Source organism: Liolophura sinensis, chromosome 5 (assembly GCF_032854445.1).
Source record: "Liolophura sinensis isolate JHLJ2023 chromosome 5, CUHK_Ljap_v2, whole genome shotgun sequence".
Classification (NCBI taxonomy): domain Eukaryota; kingdom Metazoa; phylum Mollusca; class Polyplacophora; order Chitonida; family Chitonidae; genus Liolophura; species Liolophura sinensis.
In genome coordinates this window covers 1,028,030-1,055,138 of record NC_088299.1, presented here as the reverse complement: position 1 = coordinate 1,055,138, position 27,109 = coordinate 1,028,030, and the positions used below count along the sequence as shown (strand labels likewise).

Sequence of the window (27,109 nt, the reverse complement as noted above, 5' to 3'; positions counted from 1 at the left end):
GATAGATGTACACCCCCCAGTACATATATCTAATTGTTACCAATGCCGAGGTGGACTGAGTGTGAACATGTGTTGTGTTGAAGTAGTTAGAGAAGTGTAATTACACAGCATCAGACAACTCAACAGACTGACTGTGTAGGTCACAAGCGATATGTAGCTAGTTGTTTTCTCGCTGATATCCCTGTTCCATTTGACCTATTTATTACATACATGCTAGCAGTGTACTTGTAAGTGGGGATTTTCCATCATGACTTCTGTCATTGAAGCATGCAGTCAGCTGTTTAAACTTAGCTGTGGTTGCCTGTGGCAAGGTGAAGGCTGCTGAAACAGGATTCATGCATGTGTACAGTTAGCTCAGTACATTGTTCTTCAGGCTCTGGATCACTGAATGGTACAGCTGGTCAGACTGGTCACTGCTAAGTGTGTATACTAGTCAGTCACCATGGTCACTGGTTAGGGATCACTCTGGGAGCTGCAAAATTAGACATGGGCTTGGATTTCCTCACCATCATTCGGCTTCAAGCCATCATCTCTAAGCTGTATATGTATGTTGTGCACTAGCCACGGAGGCGGATGCTCTGGAGTGCCCCATGTACTAGCCAAAGTATTTGGTTCACAGAACTAATCACCATTAAATGAGGTCCACACAGGACCAGGGAGACAGATCAAATAACTGGACTCCAGGAGAGATCAGTGGAAAAGATCAACCAGCTGAACTCCAGAAGAGGTCAGGGGGAAAGATCAACAGGCAGAGCTCCAGAAGAGAACAGTGGAAAAGATCAACAAACTGAACTCAATAAAAGATCAGTTAAAAAGATCATCCAGCTGAACTCCAGAAGAAATCAGGGGGAAAGATCAAAAAGCTGAACTCCAGAAGAGGTCAGGGGGAAGGATTAACAGGCTGAACTCCAGAAGAGATGTGTGGGAAAAATCAACAAACTGAACTCAATAATAGATAAGGAGAAAAAGATCATCCAGCTGAACTCCAGAAGAAATCAGGGGGAAAGATCAACAAGCTGAACTCCAGAAGAGGTCAGGGGGAATGATCAACAGGCTGAACTCCAGAAGAGATCTGTGGGAAAGATCAACAAACTGAACTGTATAATAGATCAGGAGAAAAAGATCATCCAGCTGAACTCCAAAAGAAAGCAGGGTCCAATCATCCAAACTCCAGACGAGACCAAGAGGAAAAATTTACCTAATGTAGGCAGAAAGACCATCTAACTGAATACTGAAGAGGTTAAGGGGAATAATCAACCACCTGGACTTTAAAAAAGATCAGAGGGACAGATCGACCAGTGGAACCCGACAAATTCACTAAACTCCATAATGAGTCAAAAGGACAGATCAATCAGCTGACTAAAAGGAATAAATCCAACAGATCAACTTAACTATACAAAGTATCTCAAGAAAAGTATTGGTCAACCAACCCAAAGTGTAGTGAAATACTAACTGCAGGGAGTTATTTGTCATCTAGTCCAATGCCAAAAGAGAAATAGTGATTATCGAAGTTGGCCATCCCTTTCCTCTAGCTGAAGACATTGACTAAAAGCAAATAGTTGAAGTCAGTTTGTAGTTCATGGGTAGTTAGACAGTCATCAAGTCTCTGGAGAGTCAGTGGAGGAAGACTATATATATATTAATATCCCAAACGGAAGAGCAAGATGATTGAGAGGTCAGTGAGTGTATTCGTTAGGTTAATCTGTTTACCTGCATCTATAGTGATATTGGTGTACATGTAAGTCGAGTGCTTCAGGTTCCTTAGGTTATATGCTCATGTTCATGTACCTTACAGTGTAGGAGCAGGTTTTACAACAAGGGCCATGGCTGTAAGCTTCAGTCACTCGCCACATTTGCATGTACATTATGTTTTCATACCATGGACTTGTCGCTTAAAATGGGTCCCTGACTCATGTTGTCTCATTGGGATGAAGTGTTCTCACAAGTCACCTCATGATGCACCATCAAACCCAGCTCTCACTGGTTTGGTTGCAGCCTTAAGTCGGGAAGTTTATCAGATCCACTCTGATTTTCTTCACTTGGAAATCAGATTCGCATCAAAATTTGAGAAGTTTTAGTCTGGAATTAAACCCCCAATCAAACAAATGATAACTGGTTTAAATTTGACTATTACTCCACCTAGAAGCTAAAATATTGAGAACTATTTTAGCACGGTGGTTGTGTTACCACTTCAGATTTCCACTGCCTTTACTGTACCTAGGTACGACCCCTGTGGATTTGGCTGCCTTGGATTGGCTCTCTTTCACTTTCACTGTACCTGTAACCTGTGTACTGTGAGTGTAGGCCGGACCTCTGTACTGCGTGTTGAGTGCAAAGCAGTACTAGTTATAGTGTAAAAATAGTTTGCAAGTGTAGGCTCAGCCTGCTGAGTTAGAAGGAGTGATTTCTGTGTAAATGTATATGTATGTGTGGCATAAGCACTATATTGTTACTGGTGTAATTGGCGTCTGAGGTCACTGCAACCTATATACATGTAGGGCGGAATCTCCCTGGGTCATTGTCTTTGTATGTGTGTCATGTGGCCTGAGAGGCTGCGTGTGTAGCAGTTTCGTTTTTTTTTTATCCTGCAGATTTCGTCAATGCTTTATTATCTCAGTGGAAAGAAAATTTATATTGTCAAGTGTTTTCATATGTGTACATTTAGGTCCAGTTAGTAGATTCTTATTATACAACGTGATTAATGGCAATTCCCCTCTCCCCACTCTCCCTACCCTCCTAATGCTGGTCGCTGTCATAAGTGAAATATTCTTGCGTAAGATGTAAAACACCAATCAAATAAATAAACAAATAAATAAATGACACTTTTATGCCAATCTTCTTGTCCAGACATACACAAATAAAAACACCTAACCTAACAAATGGAAGGAGAAATTATTCAGGTTAACCTGTATGTAGTGTTAGGTAAAACTGATATTTTAGTCAGCACTATCACATCATATATTGCACAGCCAGGTGCTTTGACTTTTGTTTCATATCTTGTTTTATACTGTTCAATCACAATTGTAGTGAGATAACACATTGCATGAATGAGTTTATGTTTCACATCTTGTAGGCTACCATGCCAGTCACCTGTCACTCAGACAGAGTTGTGATGCTTTTGACTATTGGTGAAGTTTACTGACTGGGACAGAGAGATTACTAAGTGCTATTACCTGGAACAGTGTTTCACCTTGTTCAGGAAATGTGTACAGCTGGAAAACAGTGTATCTCCTCCTGCGACATTTTCTGAGAAACTGGATGGCTTTCCCAGTCTCTCCACTCTGTGTAAGTGTTGCTGATTGGTGGTCCCTAAAAGGCAAATACACTAGGTAAAGAGCAAGTAATGGAATGTGGGAGTAATAAATCTAATGCCAATCTGTCTTCAATGCCCACATGTTTTTTTCTGACTTCAGAAGTGTTGTGTGGGAGGCATCCGTGGTAGAGAATGTTGCCGTGGACAATGATGCTGTTACATGGGTCTGGCAGAAGCTAGTTGTCGTTGTAGTCTGCTGGATTTGTCACCTGGTTCTTCAGCGCTGTGGTCCGCACAGTAAGTCTGGCACCCATGGTGTAGTTACACTGCCCGTACATGGAATATGCCAGAGAATGGGAGCATGCCTTTGCAAGGACAGTTCATCCCAGTCCAGCGTTCCGCCCCCAAGTAACCACGTGACAGAGAGCACTGGACAGAGGTCACAAGGGGTCATCCCTGCCCAATCACAGCCCACAGCTGTTGCTGAGGTGCTATGCCAGAGCGACCAGCCAAACTCGCCAGAAAGGCAAAACCTTGTGGACCTATATACATCCAAAATTAACAGCTTAGTCTTGGAAACCCTGACTCTAATAAGGACTTTGGTTGACAAGTAAGAATTCAAGGTTTTTTAAATTAGTTTTAAATAAGTATGACTGGTATGTTTTAAGTTACAAAGTCTTTTAGTTCTACTACCCCCATGAGCAAAAGTTTCTGTACTGTTAAAGTTTGCATTGTTTTTCTTAAATATCAGGCTATATATTTGATAAATGTAATGGGGGGGCGATATAGTTTTTAATCCCATTGCACAAATGTGAACCAGGTCCTTGAGCCATTGTTATATAAAAAATGGATGGTAGCGCAAACCCAATTCCTCAACTTTTTCAGCTGCCTCTGCCACTAATATTTTGAAACATTCTGGCAGAACTGTGGGGTGTAGAGGGTGTAGAAACTAATTTGAACAGTTTAATGATGCTTGTACCTTTAGTGACTCAAGTGAGTCATTTTAACACCCTTTTGATAATAACTGTATGCTTAAATTCTATGTTAAAAATTTGCTTTAATGATTGAAAAGGTTGAAGATTTACAGTATGCCGGGTGTTAAACAGCCCCCCCCCCCAACCCCCACTCCTCGTTGAAGGCAGTTATAAAATTTAGAGTTATGTAGCAATCAGAAATATTTTTCACCAAAATTAAGCGAATTAGTTTTAATGCTCAAAGAAGTATACATTTATATGATCCTTTGCAGATCATCACTCTTAACAGGAAACTGTCATGTTGAATTGTTTGTTTTGTGTAGTGAACAGGAGCCTCCTCAAGCAATGTTGTTGTTGTATAAGATAGCAGACAAGGAGCTGGGCTGGCTGGCCGTGGTGCAGTCCTTGGTCAGGGCTATCCCCATGGAGAACCCACTTGGCCCTGCTGTCATCACCATGCTTCTGGATGAGTGTCCCCTTCCCACCAGGGTAAGCTATGGCAATGTGCATAATACAAGTATGTTGCTTTTTTGACTGCCATTTATTTGCACTGTCTAGGGAAAGAAACAGTAAAAATAAAGTGGACTTCAGGAGATGGACAATCAAAGACTGTAAATGAAAATACCATCTGTATTGTATGGAGGGCTGTGTGGACCATATCTGTGTCTTGCCACACAACTGATGTCACACAACTTTTTCTACACTTTGTTTTCTGCCCTTAATAAAATTCTTGTCAGCTGTACGTGTGTAAAGTATGTATAAGCATGAAGAAAGCAAGTACAACATTGAATACCTGTTTTAGAGCCAGAAAAAAGTGTCTGTGACGTCTGGCAAAAACATTTTGTATCTGCTAAATTTAGTTTACCAAACATACCAAAGGTTGATGGTTTTTCCTGATCACTCATTTACTTAACCCATAAAATTGACCACCATCATGAAAGTGAAACATATAGCATTAGGCAACAAATAAATAAATAAATGATAGGCTAACCATAGAAATGGCTCCTATTTATACTTCACATAATTTCCTTTGGCATTATTGTATTGTTGACAGGAAGCCATCCTAAAATTTGCCAAGAATGAGAACTTGTGTAAGACAACATCTTGCAATGGGCGTAGTGATCCCAGAGTGCACCGGAATATCTGTGTTATTCTTGGCTGTCTGGCAGAGAAGCTAGCAGGTGGGTAATATCCGGTGAAAAAGACAATCAGTTGGAAGAGAGCGTCTTCTGTCGTGAGAACAAGTCAGGCTTAAAACGCCATATATTCTTTGTATTCAGCAGGTATATATACATTTAGGAACAAGTTTTATAATGTTTGATACATAAGGCTTTTATTGATAATGCATGTATTTAAATGTACTTTTGCCTCATGAAAAAAAAATGTTACATGTTTTCTTTTATATTATATTTATACTTTTTCAGTTCACTTCATAAAGTGTAGTGCATATGTATTTTCCATTGATATAGGTCCCAACAGTATTGCTTTGTTGTCTGAAGATGTTTTGGACTACCTGGTGTCAAATTTGGTAAGTTCTTAGAGATTCTGACTACATTTACTGTCTGAAAGATATGGTTCTGGTGTGTATTAAATGTTGCAGAGCTGAAGCATTTCATGCTACTGTACTTTGTTCACATTGACGATGAATTTTAGTGTCTAACACAAATCTGTTATCTGAATAATACTTGTGTTTACAATCGTTGTATATACATGTATAAGCATAATAGACAGCATTGGCACAGAAACCTATGGGGTACATGTGCACACTTTATTGAATTGTTTATGTGATTGTCTGTCACCTTTTTTGTTTCAGACCAAGGAATGCCATCCGGTTGTGATTCTACATTCTATTGTTGCTTTGGAAAAGTTCTCACAAACTAGTCAGTACACATTTTTGTTACTTTTCATTGGCATTTTTTCATTTAGACATTTTGTCAACAAAGTTTTAACCAATGTATAGAATGACCTTCAATGTTCCTGCTTCTTACCGGTAGTTTCCAAATTTTCTCATAAAATCTGATATACCTTAGCCATTCTCATGTAGGTAGCAATCTGAATACACAGGTACGTAATCAACATTCAAGAAGTGTATGGCTACATGTGTGTGCGTGTTTGTGTGTTGCTGGGGGCATTTTATCACAGATATATTTATTTTATCATTATGTTCATTAACTGTTTTCTTTGTACAGGTGAGAACAAGGTAACAATCGCCAAGCGGTTAGAGCAGGGCAGTGGTAACCTGTTACTAGACCTGGAGAGTTGGTTAAACAGTGAAAACTACATTGAGCGGGAGGTAGGATTCTGTGCCCAGTGGTGTCTGGATAATTTGTGTAAGTTCCTCACTTTGCTCACTTTATTTTACCTAAAATAACAGTATCTGTTGTAGTTGCATGCTGTGAGGTGTTTTTTTTTTTTTTTGGAGATCAGTAGTTGTGATTTCTTTTGATTGCCCAGTTTCAGCACTTGCTTACAAGTCAAAGTCTGTTTACACAGTGAATGCAGTTGGTAGAAAGAAAATCAAGCTCTATTTTTGTATGATTTGTACCATTTGTCCATAACCAAGCTCTAAAAGCAATAATAAAAGTTTTGCCATGTGGTTTATTATGGTAAAAGTAAATGAACTTTGAAGAATTAATTTTCTTCACTGTCTTTAACTTCTTATCTCTACTGGCTGTGTAATCTTATGTTCTATACAAATTCTGTTAACCTTGCTTCTGCCATGTTGTACATTATCTTTACTGACTGGCAAATGTATTTTCAGCTTTTTGCACCTCTATCAGTATGCTTGATATTTATACAGTTGTATTTTTTTCTTTTTTCATATACTTGTGGAAATAATAACAGTTATCTCAGAGGTAAGTTCCATGTACATTTACACCTATATACGTGTGTTGTGAGTTCAGGTAAGAGGGGGACAGTCTTTTATTAAAACACATGGTTTGGTTGTCATTTTTTTATCTTATTCATCTATGTATGCATTTTTGCAGAGAAAAGAAGAAATAATCATCTTATTGTTTGGAAATATTCCTGAATTCGCATTTTGATCAACACTGTTTCTTGTATGGGATGTTTCCATAAAAGGTTCTCTGTCCTGCTAAATATGCTCTCAAGCAGGACATGAAATCTTTGAAAGTACGTTTTTTTATTCATGCAAGCTTCTGAAATGGGCCATTGTATATTGAGCAAGAGAGTTTCAGCGTGAAAAGTTCTTCATTTATCCTTTTGTTCATATACTTTGATGTGAAAAAAATGAAAATACGAGGAAAATGAATGTGAACAAGTATTTCCTGAAATAAAGAAACGAGAGGATCCACCTTTTACCACATGGCAGTAATATCGACCTGGTATATACACTGCGGTATTTCACCTGAAGTCACATTCGGAAGCAGATACAAGCCTGTAAATGATACTTTTAATCCCAACACTGATGCTTTTGTGATAGAGAAAATTGATTAAACTGTGCAAAAAACTTGTAAGTGGCCCTGTAGGGTTGATGAATCAATCAGAATATGTCCCTTGAAAAATGTTAAACTTTAGGTGAAACGCAGTATATTGGAATCCTGAATAATGTGAATGAAAACGGTGCTATGACAAAGTCGGTTTCTGTTTTCAGGGTCGTCCTTTCTCCTATGAGAATGCCAATGTTGAAAACCTCAATGTTATGTTAAATACCAAAGATGTTAGTGAATATCTGAAGATATCTCCAGATGGCCTTGAAGTAAGTACACATACTATCATTTCTTACTTCATACTTCACTTAATTAAGAATGATTAATACACAGTTGATTAATGCATGGCGCAAGGCATATCCAGGAACAGGTTTATGTGATTATGTATTTGAGATTGATGGTAATGTTTGGTTCGGTTTGATTGTTACCTGTCTGGAGTAATATTGATCATTCCACAGCACATCGGTGGTCGATGGGAGGATTACACAAGCTACAGATTGTGGAGAAACCTCACCAATTTAAATAGACATTACCTGACCAATTTTCTAACAGATCTGTGTACAAGCATACCAGTTCTGCAGATTTTACACAGAAGGAAGAGATTAACAATGTTGACCGATATATGGAGACACACATTCTGAATACGTGGGCAATTTTGGGAATGTTCTAGCTTAAGTTTGGGAATAACAGTTATTACTACTAATCATTTGTTGTCTGTTTTTCCAGGCTCGGTGTGACGCACTATCATTTGAAAGCGTGCGCTGTACATTCCAGGTGGATGTGGGGGTGTGGTATTATGAGGTGACAATCATCACACCGGGTGTCATGCAGATAGGCTGGGCAACCAATGCATGTGCCTTTTTAAACCATGTAAGTGAAGCAACCTTCAGTTAAGCCACTTGTGGGAATATCGCCCTTGCAAAAAGAATTTGTTTTTAATTCTTATTTATGGTTTCCTCCCATTGTCGAAATGAAAAATATCTGTTTGCTTCAGTAAGCTAACTTCAAAATACAATTACTTTGTTTCTGATCTTAATGTTAGCAAGTTGTAAATAATATGTAGTGCTTTTATGTGTGTAAATGGTAAATGAAATCTCAAGAGTTACAAATTATTTGCTTTTTTATGCTTTGTAAATTGATAAAGGTTTCCCATGGACAGATAACTCTTCATAGATTCCTGTAGAGCAGTTTCTTGTTTCTTTTCCCAGGAAGGTTATGGGATAGGTGATGATGAATTCTCTATAGCTTATGACGGCTGCAGGCAGCTTATCTGGCATAATGCTCACAGTGAACCCCATCGGCATCCATGTTGGAAGGCCGGTAAGTCATTCACACATCCTAACTTAAGGTTTTTGTCAAAAGTGTATTTCGTCTAAATTTGACCCATAAAATACACTTTCAGAAGCACATAAAGGCCTATAAATGATACTTTTGATGCCAACACCTAAATTTTTTCTGAAAAGAAATTAATGAAACATCACAAAAACTCAATCAGAATCCACCAAACTACATGTGTCATATGCAAGGTTCTAAACATTAGTTGAAATTCAGTTGTTCCTAACCAGAAGGTGAAGAAAATCAGGTCGTTCTAGCCTACCTGTGCTGGCTAATCTTCATTGACAAGTCTGAGATAGAGACAAGGTTTTGGGGAAATGGGATGGGTCTTCTCAAGATTACCTTTTCGTTTATTCCACCAGTTTAATTCCTCAACATTTTCGCATATAAATGAGCAACTTTCAGTGTGATTTATGCATCTTTTTGATTTGATTATGTAGAGAGAAAAAACCAAAAAAACATTGGTTGGATTTGTTTTGAGGGTTTTATGTAAAGTATAATTTTATCAGTCTGCACAGAATAATGCTCTGAAAATGTACGTGAATAAACACTGTCAAAAATGCGAAATGGCTAAAGAATCTCAGTAGTCCTAAACAGCTGTAGTAAGGTTTGACTGCTACCGTTAACCAAAGGCAAACTGAAAACATGGGACCAGTTTAGTGGTTCCCATTCAGACTGTGTGACGTTACATATGCAGGCTACTTAATTTCCAGACTGCTGGGCTGAAGTGAGGAAATCTTTAGTTTAAAGCCATTTTTACATCCCTAGGAAGAAAACTGTAAAAGCTGAACAGTTGAACTTTACCCTGATAGCTGTCATGTATTTTCAATGACATCAGGATCAAGCCTGATATCTTATTGTGTGCAAGTTTCAAGTGTTTGTCTGGTACATTTACTTCATTTTTGTATTCTCCTCGCACCTCCTCTTTGAAGGATACAAGAACAGGTACTATAAAAGAAAGAATATAGTTTTATGGAACACGAGGAAAGATATGCCAAAAAATATTTTGGCATATTTTATGTTTCTTAGTAATCCCTCTATTTAATGCGTATTTTCCATCCATGGTCAGAAATATTTGGAAATAATGTCATTGATGAACATACAGAGAATGTGGGACCAGCTTGGTTTGACAGCTGTCATAGTTAACATCACCACAGCAGGCTGCTTGACCTGTTAAAGGCTGTTAAAGCCATTTTTACACACAAAGAAGACAGCTTTGTTGCAGTTTTATATGTTAGACTACATCATATACTATGTATTAAGACAGAAAATCCAAGCCTATGATGTATCCTTTAAGAATTTGAGTATTTATTAATATTATGAATCCCTTCCCCTCCAGTTAAATATAATTCAGTGATTAATTTTTAGATCTATTTTAGATTTGTTAGTTGTATAAACTATAATGTGTGTATGTATAGATCTGTATACAATACATTACTGGTATATGTGTGCTCATTTGGCTTTTTATATCATAAAAAGGCAGAAACCATTGTGTGTTGCAATTATGCTGTTATTACCATAATTTATAATCTCTTTTTTTTTTTGCTCAAATGTACAGTACAGTTGATCAGTGATAAATGATATACATGTATCCAGTATCAAAAGTAAATCAAAAGTAAAGTCACCACTCTCTGTGTTGTTCCAGTACCATTTGTTTCAAAACGTCATCATCACCTCATAAATCATATGTTTGTCATCAATGTTTTATGCCGTCGTCGTTAATACCTTGTCTCTAAGGTCAACGCTACTTCTTTGTCATCATTGTCACTTTGTCCTCTTCGCCATGTTTATTATCCTCCTCCTCATCCTCAGACTCGTCACTTAGCTGGTCTGGCAGGAAATTACTTCCCCCTGGGGGCCCTTTGTCTGGCTCACTAGGTAGGGTGGATGTTTGCTCCAGCTGGCCAATGTCCACTCCACTTTCTAGCTGCTTCTTCAGGTTGTCCACTTCAAACTGCTGGAATTTTGTCCTCCCAGACATCAAGTCCTGCACAACTTTCTGCATTTTGAATGTTGGCGTATGGCGTAATGCTCTGCTGGCAGAGTGTAAGGGGACACCGCTGTTCCTCCTCTGGCTCTTGGACACATCAATACCCATCATCCTCTGTAAGATCAGATCCTCGGTAGAAAGTCGTTTTTCCTGAGACAGATTAGGTTTGGTCACCCTCCAAACAACAGCTTTCCACTTATCTGCTGCTGACGGCTTAACCTTTGAATCTTCTACATTTTCATCCCCTCCACCCTCTTTGTTGTGTTGACGTTCTTTATTACTATCATCTACATCATCCTCCTGGTTGCCTTCTGACAAATTCCTTGGGTTGTCCTGTAGTTTGCTCTCCTCGATCTTCTTCTCGTCTGCCATCTGTGACAGGAAATGTCTGTTAAAAGGGGTCACATGTGCCTGCGGTACATACGGTGCAGGGCTTTCATCCTCATCAGAGGATGTGTCACTGTCAAACTTCACCGTGGGGTCCCAGGTCTCTACCTTATTCAGGAACGTGTTGATCTTTCGCTGAATCATGGCTGACTCCTTCTCCAGCATCTCTTGGGTCAGGTGTCTGGGAGTGTTGGCCATGCTGCGTCTGCGCTTACCCAAACTGCTGGCCTGAGTGCTGGGTCGGGATTGCACAGGGGTTTTCCCAAACAGCAGCGCCCGCAGGTCCACTTTCCTTGGGGGTGGATCTTCATCCTCAGACTCGTGTATATAGCAGCTACGAATTGGCTCACTGTCCATGCCCTGGTGGAAAGTTTTTGACCTGGCCAGTACATGAGCATCAAGCTTCGCATAACTTTTGTCTTTATGGGGAAATGCAAATTTGACCTTGTGGCCTGAGGGTCTTTGATGTTGAGAGCTTGGAAGAATGACCAGCGACCCTGTTGATTGACTGAGATGGGGTAAAGACTTACCCAGAGTTTTCTCGTTCACGGAAACACTGCCATCTTTGCTTTCTTCAGACTGGGTCAGAAATGCCCATTTTCTGTTGTTTCTCTCTGATGATCCAGCTGACAAGGATTTCCTCTGGATACCATGAATCTGACCTCCACCAGATGGTGTTTCTATCTGCGCAGAAGCCTGCCGTTTCGAGGAGGACCTGCTCAGCGAGCCCTGGATGCTCAAACCAGGTGTACAACTCAGCAGCTCGAATTTGTACCTCTGTAATGCCTTCCTGGCATTGGCAAGTGTTGGCGTGACGGTGTTCTGTAGGCCAGAGTGCCTGACAGGGTAGCGCATTCCCTTCTGTAAATAGTAACAGGGCCCGGCCACTCCCAGCCGTTTCTGCGTGGTTAGCAGCTGCTGGTCATCATAGCTGTAGTCCTTTGTGGGCCGTAGCCTCTTGTTAACTTCCACAGTGTGTCGCCTCCTATCCAGATCCAACAGCTTAACATCGTACCGCAGCTTGCTGCTTGCCTCGTGCATCCCGCGCAGAGAAGAGTTCTCATCCTTGTCCAGCCGCTTCTTGGCAATGGTTAAGTGGTTGTTGCATACCTTGTTGCGGACATTAATCAGTTTCTCAGAGAGGGAGGCCCTGCTGCCCTCATCCATATTGTCCTTCTGCATGTCGTGATATGGCCTACTGACCAGCTGCTCAGAGTCCATGATGAAGTACTCCCCTAAACAAGAGAAACAGAGAACAGTGTGAACAATGACAACTCAGCCATGACAAGGGAAACAAAACACTGTCTGAACAGTTGTCATCTCGACTTTGATGAGGGAAATGTATTCTGAACAGTTGTCTACTCCTGTGATGAGGGAAACACAAATACTTTGCTCAAGACTCATAGTTGTACAACAGTTCAGTAGTAATAATAATGAATTGGAGGCATCACCACGTAAATGGAAAAGGTTTCCTGGCATGTGTGTGAAACCTTTTTCATTTATGTGGCGATGCCTCCAATTCATTATTATTACATTCTAAATAATCATCTGCTCAGCTATGATGAGGGTAACAAATCACCGTCTGAACAGTCATCTACTCAGGTGTGTGGAGGGTAACAAATCACCGCCTGAACAGTCATCTGCGCAGCTATGATGAGGGTAACAAATCACCGTCTGAACAGTCATCTACTCAGGTGTGTGGAGGGTAACAAATCACCGCCTGAACAGTCATCTGCGCAGCTATGATGAGGGTAACAAATCACCGTCTGAACAGTCATCTACTCAGGTGTGTGGAGGGTAACAAATCACCGCCTGAACAGTCATCTGCGCAGCTATGATGAGGGTAACAAATCACCGTCTGAACAGTCATCTACTCAGGTGTGTGGAGGGTAACAAATCACCGTCTGAACAGTCATCTACTCAGCTGTTTTGAGGGTAACAAATCACTGTCTGAACAGTCATCTGCGCAGCTATGATGAGGGTAACAAATCACCGTCTGAACAGTCATCTACTCAGGTATGTGGAGGGTAACAAATCACTGTCTGAACAGTCATCTACTCAGCTGTTTTGAGGGTAACAAATCACCATCTGAACAGTCATCTACTCAGCTGTTTTGAGGGTAGCAAATCACCGTCTGAACAGTCATCTACTCAGCTGTGTTGAGGGTAACAAATCACCGCCTGAACAGTCATCTGCACAGCTATGATGAGGGTAACAAATCACCATCTGAACAGTCATCTACTCAGGTGTGTGGAGGGTAACAAATCACTGTCTGAACAGTCATCTACTCAGCTGTTTTGAGGGTAACAAATCACCGTCTGAACAGTCATCTTCTCAGGTGTGTGGAGGGTAACAAATCACCGCCTGAACAGTCATCTGCACAGCTATGATGAGGGTAACAAATCACCGTCTGAACAGTCATCTACTCAGGTGTGTGGAGGGTAACAAATCACCATCTGAACAGTCATCTGCGCAGCTATGATGAGGGTAACAAATCACCGTCTGAACAGTCATCTACTCAGGTGTGTGGAGGGTAATAAATCACTGTCTGAACAGTCATCTGCACAGCTATGATGAGGGTAACAAATCACCGTCTGAACAGTCATCTACTCAGGTGTGTGGAGGGTAACAAATCGCTCTCTGAACAGTCATCTACTCAGCTGTTTTGAGGGTAACAAATCACCCGTCTGAACAGTCATCTGCACAGCTATGATGAGGGTAACAAATCACCGTCTGAACAGTCATCTACTCAGGTGTGTGGAGGGTAACAAATCACTGTCTGAACAGTCATCTACTCAGCTGTGTGGAGGGTAACAAATCACTGTCTGAACAGTCATCTACTCAGCTGTGTGGAGGGTAACAAATCACTGTCTGAACAGTCATCTACTCAGTTGTATTGAGTTGTATTGAAACAAATCACCATCTCCAGACGACTATTAACTATTCAACTTTTGATGAGGGGAAACAAATCACTGTCTGAACAGTTGTCTGCTCAGCTCTGAGGAGGGAAACAAGACACCGTCTGAACAGTTGTCTACTCAGCTGTGAGAAGGGAAACAAAATAGTATGAACAGTTGTCTACTTAGTATGAGAAGGAAATAAATCACTGAACACTCATCTACTCTGCTATGATAATCCTCTGATCAAATGTGAGAAGAAAACAAAACACTGACTGAACAGTTGTCAACTCAACTGTGAGATAGGAAACAAAACACTGACTGAACACTTGTCTACTCAGGTATTAGAAGGAAAATAAAAACACTGCCTGAACAGTCATCTTCTCAGCTGGGACATATGAAACAAACATGGTCTGAACTAAAGTGCAAAAAATACATGTGGTGGCAGTTCTCATTGTAAGGACATTTTTGATTTGATTTTGATTGTAAATTTCAAGCTATATGATTTAATTCTATGGCCAGTACTGAAATAATTTCTGCATGAAAAATCATTTACATGTAGTTTTGTAAATTTCAAGCTATATGATTTAATTCTATGGCCAGTACTGAAATAATTTCTGCATGAAAAATCATTTACATGTAGTTTTGTAAATTTCAAGCTATATGATTTAATTCTATGGCCAGTACTGAAATAATTTCTGCATGAAAAATCATTTACATGTAGTTTGTAAATTTCAAGCTATATGATTTAATTCTATGGCCAGTACTGAAATATTTTCTGCATGGAAAAATCATTTACATGTAGTTTTGTAAATTTCAAGCTATATGATTTAATTCTGTGGCCAGTACTGAAATAATTTCTGCATGAAAAATCATTTACATGTAGTTTTGTAACTACTGAATTTATCAAAAGGATGGAAAACTTAGTAAATACATGTTTTTTTTTTTTTAGTGTTCAGGCTAAGCTGAACATCAAAACAAGATGCAGCTATGAACATACCTCATTTTCTTGTCTGCAGTCTTTTGATGCAAGCAGTACAAATTTAAGACTGCATGGAGTCAAGCAGTTTCGTATACCTCAGGAAATATAAACCCAAATCACAAATTTCAGGCAAAATTATGCGTGCATTTTGTTTATCACTTGCACCATCCATGCCCGAGTACATGTAGTGTCTTGTGGTTACATGTAGGTGGGAATTCCACTGTAAAGGTCTTTGTCATGCCTCACGTTTATCTGTTGCCGACATTAACTATGCGTGGTAATGTTGGTCAGCCTAATGGCCTGCCACCACTCATGTAACACCTGCCATTGGTCATTTTCACACAAAGCAGAATACTACATTAGGGCTGTGAAGCGATGATCTTGGCAGCTTTGTGTGCCTTTTGTCAGCATGAGTGGGGCTACACTCTGATTGGCGGCACTTAAGCTGGACATTCCTCAATGTTGATAGATATAGGAGGACGGGGTGATAAAAAAATTTTTTTGTTAATCCTAAACAGTTGAATTGTACTCTCCAAAATGTGCTGGTCATTTGAATGGATATAGCCGGCACTTTTTTACGGCTGTCCACTGTAGAAAAGAGAACTGCTTCTTATCATAATTGTTTCTGTTCTCTAACATGTTATTTCGGGATCTTTTAGTAGATTTGAAGCAATTTTTTAATTATAATGTATACATGTACCAGTGCCCTGCTCGAGTTTGTATGCATTTTCAGTAGTCCTGTATTTCACCTGATACCTGTTGATTCGGCCACCTTGTCGGGACACATTCAGACTGTTTTGAAGTTGGTTAAATTTATGCTCTATAATATTATTATTATTATTATACTTTATAATATGTTCTTGTGTGTTGTTTATGTGAACATTGAAGCACACCATGGAAAGGATCTTTGATAATACCGTATTTCACCTAAAGTTTGGTATGTAGAAATGCTCATCCAAAAGCACATGATGAAGGCTTTAAAATGACACACTTTGACTCCAACATTTAAGTTTTTCAGGTACGAAAGTTCACAAAAAAGTCTTATGTGATCCTAGTAACTGGACGAATCGGTCAGAATCAAAACAAAATGTGTCACTTAAAAAAAGTGCTAAAGTTTTAGGTGAAATGCAACAGTATGTCTGTGGTGTTCTACACATCATTTCTTGTGTGTGATGTGTCAAACCTATCAAGGACCTACAATACGTTTTACCAATAATTGATAAGCTCTGCGCTGAACAACGTGTCTTTGAAAAGCGCCATTTTAATATACTTCCTTCCTGGTAACTGTATGCTTTGTGGTATGTTAGAATATACCAGGACATTGCACACATTTACATACATCTACACAGATATACTAACACTGATGACATGAATTAAGCTGTAAGAGGAGGTAAATGATCAGTGCTGTTAAGTGATGCATGTACACGTGTATGAGTATTATGACATGTACACATGTATGAGTATTATGACATGTGCACGTGTATGAGTATTATGGCATGTACATGTGTATGAGTATTATGGACACGTACATGTGTATGAGTATTATGACATGTACACGTGTATGAGTATTATGACACGTACATGTGTTTTGAGTATTATGACATGTACATGTGTATGAGTATTATGACATGTACATGTGTATGAGTATTATGGCATGTACATGTGTATGAGTATTATGACACATACATGTGTATGAGTATTATGCCACGTACACATGTATGAGTATTATGACATGTACATGTGTATGAGTATTTTGACATGTACACGTGTATGAGTATTATGACTGGTACACGTGTATGAGTATTATGACTGGTACACGTGTATGAGTATTATGACATGTACATGTGTATGAGTATTATGACTGGTACACGTGTGGCTGTCTTGGGTATACTTATAAGTACATATCTACAATCCTGCACGCCATGCAGCTAAGAAAGTACAACCAGTTTTCTAATATGGTGGCTGATAAATGTCTTAGAAATTTACTTGAATGGCTATGTACATGTATTACTCCAAACTGAAATGGTGTAACAACAGATAGTATACTGTGCGTGTTAGAAACCTTGCTACATGGTCGGAAATGTTCTTTTTCATGTTAATGGTCTATAATTCTCTCTATTTTTGGAACAGATGAACTGGACTATTGCCAAAACAGTACATGTATTAGATGTAATTAGCAAAAAATTGAAAAAGGGTGCCCTTTTGGGGATCATATATATTTTTTTTTTTTGGCAGGGTGTGCAGATTTCAATTTCTTTTGTCTCCCATATTAACCTGTGTGGAATACATGGTGTCCAGATAGTAATACTGTATACACTGCTTACATCCCAGACTCATGTATGTGTTCAATAATAATAATGTATACACTGCCAGACTCATAGTTGTGTGTGGGTTCAATAGTAATACTGTATACACTGCTTACATGCCAGACTCATAGTTGTGTGTGGATTCAATAGTAATACTGTATACACTGCTTACATGCCAGGCTCATAGTGTGTGTGGGTTCAATAGTAATACTGTATACACTGCTTACATGCCAGACTCATAGTTGTGTGTGGGTTCAATAGTAATACTGTATACACTGCTTACATGCCAGACTCATAGTTGTGTGTGGGTTCAATAGGAAATACTGTATACACTGCTTACATGCCAGACTCATAGTAGTAATACTGTATACACTGCTTACATGCCAGACTCATAGTTGTGTGGGGTTCAATAGTAATACTGTATACACTGCTTACATGCCAGACTCATAGTAGTAATACTGTATACACTGCTTACATGCCAGACTCTAGATGTGTGTAGGTTCAATAGTAATAATAACGCTATCCAGTCATTATCAAGTGACTGATAATGATGGCGGCATGTGGATCGAAAGCTGTGGATGTGAAACCTTTTACATGTACGTGGTGATGTATTTATTAATAGTATTTGTTTAGTCCTCAAACTCTGTTTCACCCATCTGCCTTGGATGAGTGGATTTATTTATTTATTTGTTTTGGTGTTTTACACCAATCAAAGTATCGTATAAATGAATTCACATTATGAACAGGTCCTATGAAAGGAGGAATAGATATCCCCAAATATGTGATAAGGAGGAATAGAGCAAAACGTGTGTGTATCCCAAATGTAATATACACGTGTAATATGGCTGTTTTGTTGTCCTCATCCTTGTCGCGTTGTGAATTATGAACCAGTTTGATTTCATTTTAGAGATGAATCTACATTGGTTGGGTTGGCCAGTTTCAAGGTTTAAGGAAAGAAGCCTATCATTTTATCAGTCTGCAAAAGAGTAATAATACTCTCAGAATATGCTTGCAAGTATCTTGATAACGCACAAAAGGTTTGAAGTATTACTGTACAAATAAATTACTTACTCAATCCATTGACAATTATGTGGTAAAATTATAATTTCAACAAAAAAAAAAAATAGTTTTAAGTGTTATGGATTATGACTTCTAGTTGACGAGTTAATTTCTTGAGAGCACCTGTTCGTGTATTTATCCGTATTTTATAGATACAGTACTTACCAGCTTGTTCAATTGGGGACACAATGGTCTCAAACAGTAGTGGCGGCAGGGCCATTTTGCCAGGTTACCTCTTGTCTTTTAAGTTATTCTGCTTTTGTCGTCTAAATTGTGATATGTAATAAACAAGTTTAACTTGAAACTTTTAAATTTAAATTCTCAGGAAATACCTAATCAACATACAACAGTTTGAAATCCGTCTGTCTTGTATAAGGTTTGGACTGTTTTTGCAAGTTCCTCGTTGCTAGCTTTGGTCTGTTTTATTTTTAGTCCTTTAGTTTCTGTGTGCCAGACTGTGCAACTGGGTAATTATTTCCTTCAAATGCCCTTGCTGTTTATATTTATTATATCTTTAGCATTCAATGGATATACTGACCCGTATCATGTTCAAAAACTACCTTATCCAGTGCAGGCTGTGTGCACCGCTGGGTTGTCTTTAATCAGTCAGCTTTGTAAGGGACCTGACAGGAAGCCAAGCCCTCACAGGGAGGCCCATAACTCTACCCATATCACAAGCTCAGTTACAGTTCTCAGTTACATGGTTACTCCCCAGACACCTGATACACCGGCAGTTTACAGGGTGTCACCTCTACATTCTGTGACGAGGGCATACAGGACAGGCTATCAAGACCTGATACAGCATTCAACCATACACGTTATAAAAACTTTACATGTATTGCTAGTTGTATACTGTTGATACGTAACTTTTCGAACCATGCTGATGATGTTGTTTTATGCATAATTATATGCATGACTTCACATCTGTGCTATTTACTTATAAATATTTATATGACCCACATGCATATTGTTTGTGAAGAAGCCAGTATCAAGTTATAGAGTTATCAGTGTACCTCTCGTTGCTGAAAACTGCATGGCCTATTTCTCATCATTCTTTGTGGGTCTTAAGTGATTTATCCCAAAGAGTGCATTTTGTTATTAAAATCAAACTATTTCAGCTCTTAAATCACATTCAGAATTCACACTATGTTGGCGGAAAGAATGATGAAATGGTACAGTATTCCATTTGTCCATTCTTATATATAGATGTGCGGAAATATTAGCCATGACCTGTGACCATGGCTGATTAGATATTAAACTATATTAATATGTAAGTTTAATATTTGACTGTTAAGTACATGTGGAAATGTTTGAAGTTTGGTAGTGAAATGTAGCAAGAAATGTCTCACCTTCTGGAAGAAATAGCAACTTGAATATGTCCCCCTGCACTACAGGTTTTCTTGGTGCCATCCTGGATTCATTGTAGTTCATGCTTGGTTTCTGGCAGCTTGTATTATACATGGAGTTAACCATAGTCGATATATGTGGTTATTCTGTGTTCAGACGTTTCACCTATTGCTGCCGAAGCTTATCCCAGCCAGTGTGGGACAGCAAGTTTGTACTTGGAGGTTTCAGCCTGTTTGTTACTTTAGTCCAGTGTATCCAATCTTGTGGATTTGTTCATCAACAGAATGAATGTCCAATATACAGCAATGTCAAATGTATATGCCTTAGCTTCATCCTAATCAGTGGTAGCATTCTTAATCAGAAAACATTTTTACCAGACTGTCTGAAGCTTAGACTGCTTCATTCTCCTGATATGTGCGATCTGTGACTACAGCAGTGAACATGGCATCAGCTATAGCCATGCTGTTGTCTAGCAGTCCATAGTAGACAACTATTCTGTTGTCATCATAGGTTATGTTTTAGTATGTGTGTGTATAACTCTAAGTAAAGTGTTTCACTCCTGACTTCAGGGTTCAGTCTAGATATTGTTTTGGGAACAGGCATGAATAATAATCATCTAAAGGCCCTTTTATTATTTATCATGTGACATAACCATGTGTGCGTGGTGTGGTCAAGCCAGCAAAACCAGTTAGACAATTATTATATCATCTCTGTTGTTGTGAGGACCTGGCACTGGTTGTCAATGTCAATGTCAATGTCAACTTCCCATGGCTCCTCAAGGACAATTGTGTACAATGGGACCACTTTCTGTGGTCACCCAAGTTATGGTCAGCTGCCTGTTATGTCTAGTTTGTCCTGTTGTCATGGTTCACTGAACACTAGAGATAAGAAAAGATTCACTGTATTTCATTTAAAGTTGGTTGGATAAAATTGCACATGCAGAAGCACTTGATACTTTTGAAAATTTAAAGGACACCTGAAAAGGTATTATGATGTGAGCAGTACATGTTAATATGGTTATGCTTATAGGTTATCAGCTGAGTGCTCCCAATTCAGTTGTTTTGACTTGTATTATCATTGATGTCACCAGCATAAGCTAGGTAACTTCCTGACTGACTGCTGAAGCCTTAGGAAAACTGTGGAAGCCAATTTTACGCCTAAGGAAGAAAGCTACCACGTTTTAAACTCTTGTGACAAAATAAAAACAAGTGGTTTATATATCCTTAAGGTTTTTCATATGTCCTTAAGTTTATGTATTTCTGATAAGAAATTAGTTATAACAAAATATATCACTTGAAAAAGGCTTAACTTTAGGTAATATACAGTATGTGCAGGAACCTCTGGAAAACAGGCCAGGGGGTTTCCAGGAAAGGAGGTCGTCAAAACCAAGGTTTCCAAGGACAGTACCTCAGACAGCTCTCATTCTAGTATATGCAGTTTGTTTGAGAATTAGTGCTGGTTTCAGGTGTTAATATTTTGGTATAAGATTCATAGCTGAGTATCAGTATGACTAATATGCAATGCTATGCATTTGTGTGCTTTCAGGAGATACTTTGGGCCTGTTGTTAGATGTGGATAATCAGCAGTTAATATTTTACCTCAATGGCCATGGCTTGGAGCCTCATCACCAACTCTTCAGACAAGCCAAGTAAGTCTTTTTCTGTCCATGCATTGTCCTCTTGTATGCATCAGTTGACAAATCATCGAGGAAAAAAATTATACATAAACTGATTTAAGTCTTGGATTAAAACTTGAATACTAGTATCCATCTTGTTTATGCCTGGCTGTTAAAAGGGTGGCCTTCGTTGACCTGTAGAATTGGTCTGACCTAGAACCATGATCTTTATACGTGTAACATGTTATTATTGGAGTCTTAACCCTCTCCAATTTGTCCTTGTCCAAACATTTCACAAGTTCTCCAGTTACCGTGTTATATAGCCAGATGTCATGGTTTTCTTTCTTGCTACGGATAAAAAAATCAGCAGACAATATTGACAAAGGCTAGTACCATGACCAACTATCTAAAATGACCAATAGACCACCATAAAGACGTCAGACTATGTAGATTGAAAGTAGATTGAAAGTTTCCACTAAAGCAATTTCCTACTCTCACTAGAACCTACCTCAGTATCCTATTTGAAATATTCTAAGTACTAAATGTAACGAAATGATTGACTTAACACGTGTTTGCATGACAATGTCATAATCAAATGTGGCATGGAACCTCAATCATTGAATTCATTGAGTAACTAGCACTTTTTTGTGTTTTACTTTCAGGAGTGGTTTCTTTGCTGCAGCTAGTTTTATGTCCTATCAACAGTGCCAATTTAACTTTGGAGCAAAACCATTCAAGTTCCCTCCACCTGTAAAGTTTAATAAATTCAATGATTTTGGTCACCTCACCAAAGATCAGAAAGTCATCATGCCCAGGTTTGTGGTGTAACTTTCATATTTCTTACAGTTTATATTTTGTACATGACATTTTTTCTTCTTATATCGATATTACTGACAGAAGTCTTATTGTTTTTATGCTGAAATTTTACAGAGCTTGTTTTGTAAAAGTACATGCGTGTGTGAGTCCCTTGATTATTCAGGTATAAGATGATAAATATTTGGAATAAAATATGTGACTTCCTTCACAATCATGATTTATGCTGTGAATGAGTATAGGCTGTTCAGTGAGGCAGTACCCTCAGTATAAGTGCTGAAAGCCAAAGCTATTGAATCATCAGTCTAGTTACATGTATATCTTACTTACATGTTAGAGTTTAAGCAGACAGGTATGTTCTGTTCTATCGGTATTATGAGTACCAAGTATAAAGACAAAGAGATGCTCCATTTGCTCAAAAAATGCATGTGTTGTGCTGTATTAGAATATCATCTGCCATGAGTAGGTTGAAGTTTTACACCAGAAACTTTGTCAGCAGGGCCTGATCCAGGGCAGTTTTGAACCTATCTAAAGGGTTTGGGTGTCAACATTTTAAGATCCCCTATAATAACACCCAAGCCACCCTACTAGTTCAGCCGCTGGTTAGGTACTTCTTGAAATGTCATGGTTTTCTGTCACGCTCAGGCTTCTTCATTGTGCAGATCTCAGTGCCATTATACTACTGATATAAAGTTGATAGTTGTGTTCAGTATCACTTACATATCTATATACAAGCTATTTTTATCTGCCAGGCATAATCTCTTAGCATTACTGAGGAGGATGAGTGTGACGGAGGATTCCTGTACTCTCTGTTTTGACCACAAAGCCACTGTCACGTTAAGGCCTTGCGGCCACAGGTAAATGTTTTACCCTCTCTCTCTCTTCTTCTCTATGCTGTGACATACTTCAGTGTTTAAGAAACCAGACTTGCCCAGTTACAACTCAGTTTGGTTGTATCATGATTTGTGCAGTCTAAAGCTCATTGATGTCTGCTTGTTTTCCACCGTGGTGATGTGCAAATATGTATATATACACGACACAAGTGTCTATCACTAACTTGCCAAAGGTCGGTGGTTTTCTCTGGCATGATAAATAATGCCTTCATTTGAAACTCAACTCATGGTAGTATCTGATCTTGAATTGGCCAAGATACTTTTAGGGTAGTTTTTCTGATTGGTATACCATCAGCGTTTGCTGCGTCCCATTCTTGGAGTCTCACGTTGGACAAGAGTAAATACATGTACAGTGGAATTTTGTTGTACTTTGCAGGGGTTTCTGTGTGAGTTGTTCTTATCAGTTGGAGACGTGTCCGATGTGTCGGGAGGCGATCAAAGAGCGTGTGTCAAGGAGCGAGGATGACATGGAAGTTGACCAGAGCCACAGTGAGGCTTCAGACATTGACGTGCCCGACCATTCACAAGTCCTCAAAGCTGATCATGTGATACTTTCTGTAACTGATAATCCAGCGTCCACATCACATACAAATAATGTTGTGGCGACAGTGTCATGAAAGGACACCTGATCTTTTTACCCCAGCCCCAAACTGTGATGTTAATTCCACACCTTGTTTTGTGGAATCACCTGTTTTATGGTGTTTTAATCAGAAACGCCACCCTGACTTACCAGAAAACGCGATGAAAACCTGGATCAGGATGGAAACCTAGTCATCTGAGGCATGTTCATGATGCCAGGTGAAATTCTGTCCACCCACAAAGGGTTTGCAGTTCTTTTATCTCATAATGATTCATTTAGTATTTTAGCCCATAGAGTGGCTCTGTGAAGATGATTGTTCTAAGCTTCTTAACTGACTCACTAGTTTTAATTTCTCGAAAGATTTTTTAACTAAAACAAGAGACATTGAGAAAAAACACTGTTCTTGTACATGTGATACTAAAGTGAAGCAGTCGAACACATGGTAAAAAAACCAGTGCTTATAGTTCTTCATGTGAAAGAATGAAATTCATTACACTTTAGGTTCTATTCATAAAACCCAAAAACAACAGCTTTGCTGTAATATTTATCAATGTGTGGGGTTTTTGGTTTGGGGGTAAGTTCTCATTGATTTTACGTATTATGGATAGGACAGCTTCATAATAACAAATGATGTCAGTTTTTCTATGCAATAGTTTCAAAGCGTATTCTCACAGATGCCTACTGCACCTTGTTGTATTACATGAACTGTTGGGTTAGTGATGAACATACAGATATTGAAGAAGTGCTGGTTTATGAATGTGGATATTTGGTGTGACTAATTTATTGTGTAGAAGTGTGATTACTGATAATTTTGTACTGTCCAGTGTATGCCTTATACTGCAAGATGACCACTGTTACAGTGGGGTTTTGTAACTCAGAAAACACCAGTATCTGCTGGCGCACTAGCACAGTGTAATGACCCAGGAGCCTCTCACCAATTCAGTCGCTGTGAGTTCAAGTCCAGCTCATGCTGGCTTCCTCTCCGGCCGTACGTGAGAAGGTCTGATTATTCATGATTACTTGTGTTGCTATTGGAATCACTGGTAATGTTATCCAATTAGGAAGAGGGCACTGCTGTTTTATGAGTTACAAGATTTGTTTTCCTGTATGCACCACAGGCACATGATTATAAGCTTATAGTTGAAATTCTCCCCTTATTTTCATGCCATATTGTCAACTGAGCATGTTGACAGGCTTGATTAGGTCTTGAAAGTGATACCCGATTTACTAATAACAAAGTGAGGTTTTCTTTCTTTTAGTTTACAGAAATACTTAGCAGAGAATGTATGTTATGCATAGATCTTCCCACTTGTAGTGTGCTTATACCAGTTGCACACATTTTTTTGTTGCAAAGTGTGATATAAAAACATGAACATACTCTTTATGACACACATTGGATTCACCTCATTTGAGCTCAGATCAGTAAATGTGCCATGTAAACTAATCTCACTGTTAAACTAGTTGCATTTCATAATGGTTATGTAACTGTAGAACTTCGGAAATAATTGTACATCTATCCAAGATTCATATGTTTGCCCAGTTTTCTCCTGTATTTCTTGTGTAGAGTCCAGCTGTTGTGACTATGCTGCACATTTGAATGTAATGAAAAGTTGATACATCCTGATGAGAGGCTGTCTATCGTCACATTACTGCAATGTGTCTCTTGTACTGTTTTTTGTTACTGATGCACATTAGTACTATCATGTGATGACTTTTATCTGTACATTCCATTTTTAATTTCCTTTTTTTTTTTTCATGGAGATTGGCAAAAGTGAAATTACTTTTAAGTTTAAATGTTGGTGATTTAGGTCTGCTTAAATTTTATTGAAATATTTTAAGCTTCACACTTTTACCTTTGAATGTATTTTAATGTGATGTACATAATAAGCAGGATTCAAGATATAATGTTACAGCGTTGTCACTGTACGGCAAGGTAGGTTCATTCTGTCAGTTTTATACATAGATACATAGAAAACCAACTGAACAAAATCAGACTGATCTTCTTAATTATGTTCTGGTGTGGGCTTGGGTTCCCTATGTTGCAAAAATGATGATATTTTGCCCATAATTTGATCCAAACACAAATACTACCATGTTAAAAGATGGACAGTAGGCAAGATAGGAAGTGTTGTGATAAAGTGCTAGGATTTCTGATGTACAAATACAACAATACAATACATGAATGTGAGAGTTAAATAACATTCACTGTTTTAAAGGTTTATGGTACACCAGTTTGGTCTATAGACATTTCTTCATGCATATATGTAAGGCCAGCACATTTAAGTCAACCACTGGTTGTATCTCATCTGTATGAGAGGGTGTATGCTGTGGTATATCATTTGATATTACAACTTGCAAATGGTGTAAAAACTGCTGAATCGGTGAAGAAATTAATTTAATATGGCCTGTAAGGACATTTATGATTTATTCTATGATATGATTTTGATTCAAGCCTAGTTGATTGTGAAAAGTCATAAAATAGGCTTGTTCAGCTTTGATTTACATACGATGTATGATGTGATATGAAAATGAATCATATTACACCAGCATATTATTTATGTAAGGTCAAAGTACATGCATCTCATTAGGTTGTTAAACAAGTCTTTGTCAGCTGTGAGTGAAGCAGGAGTGTATAACATCATATATACCACTCTATTTCCTCATCCCTACCTGTAGATAATCTTCTCCTACTACAGGTTACTGTATTCTGTTTAAATGTCCTCATTTTACATTCACAGGTTGAGCTTTTTGCTGTTTACTACATTGTGTGCTTTGTTTTTTGTTGTTTTTCCTGTACATCACTTTATATTAAGAAATCTGACTTTAACGAAACAAAATTGTAAAATAAAATGCGCAATGCCGCTGAATTTTTGACGTAAGCTGTCCCAGTTGTTTGAGTTTTGCCAGTACAATGCCGATGCTTTTACATATTCAAATTAACATATATATATATATATATAGACGTATTTATAACCATGTTACTGTGACATTATCAAGTTAAAGACTATGATCGAGTCCTAAGCCCTCAGTCAATTAAATGGTACTTTTGAAACAAGCTCCTAGATTGACTGGGCTTTGTGTTCATGGTATAAAATTTGCCAACCCTTGCTTAGCTGTTGTGCTTTCCCTGCACACTGCTTGCAGGTTTCGTCTGAATCATAACCTATATAGAGGATGTGGAGGAGCAGGCAGTTGTTCAGTAGTTATGAGGCACTCGCCTTTCAATTGT

General features: G+C 38.6%; 1 protein-coding gene across 1 annotated transcript; it reads left to right on the top strand.

Annotated features, from left to right (window-relative positions):
* Positions 1-363: 363 nt before the first annotated feature.
* Positions 364-26,781, top strand: LOC135465685 (RING finger and SPRY domain-containing protein 1-like). Its single transcript, XM_064742990.1, has 15 exons — positions 364-1,675; positions 3,414-3,863; positions 4,551-4,716; positions 5,282-5,408; positions 5,697-5,755; positions 6,041-6,107; positions 6,417-6,557; positions 7,072-7,082; positions 7,841-7,945; positions 8,403-8,546; positions 8,885-8,996; positions 21,525-21,627; positions 22,257-22,409; positions 23,160-23,264; positions 23,677-26,781. The coding sequence occupies exons 1-15, from the start codon at positions 1,665-1,667 to the stop codon at positions 23,915-23,917; spliced, it is 1,995 nt and encodes a 664-aa protein (XP_064599060.1). The 5' UTR covers positions 364-1,664; the 3' UTR covers positions 23,918-26,781.
* Positions 26,782-27,109: the final 328 nt, after the last annotated feature.

Bases quoted from the DNA above. Each gene is read 5' to 3' on its own strand.
- LOC135465685 (XM_064742990.1), top strand. The intron at 5,756-6,040 runs GTAAGTTCTTAG...TTTTTGTTTCAG, and splicing joins ACTACCTGGTGTCAAATTTG to ACCAAGGAATGCCATCCGGT. The intron at 6,108-6,416 runs GTCAGTACACAT...TTCTTTGTACAG, and splicing joins GGAAAAGTTCTCACAAACTA to GTGAGAACAAGGTAACAATC.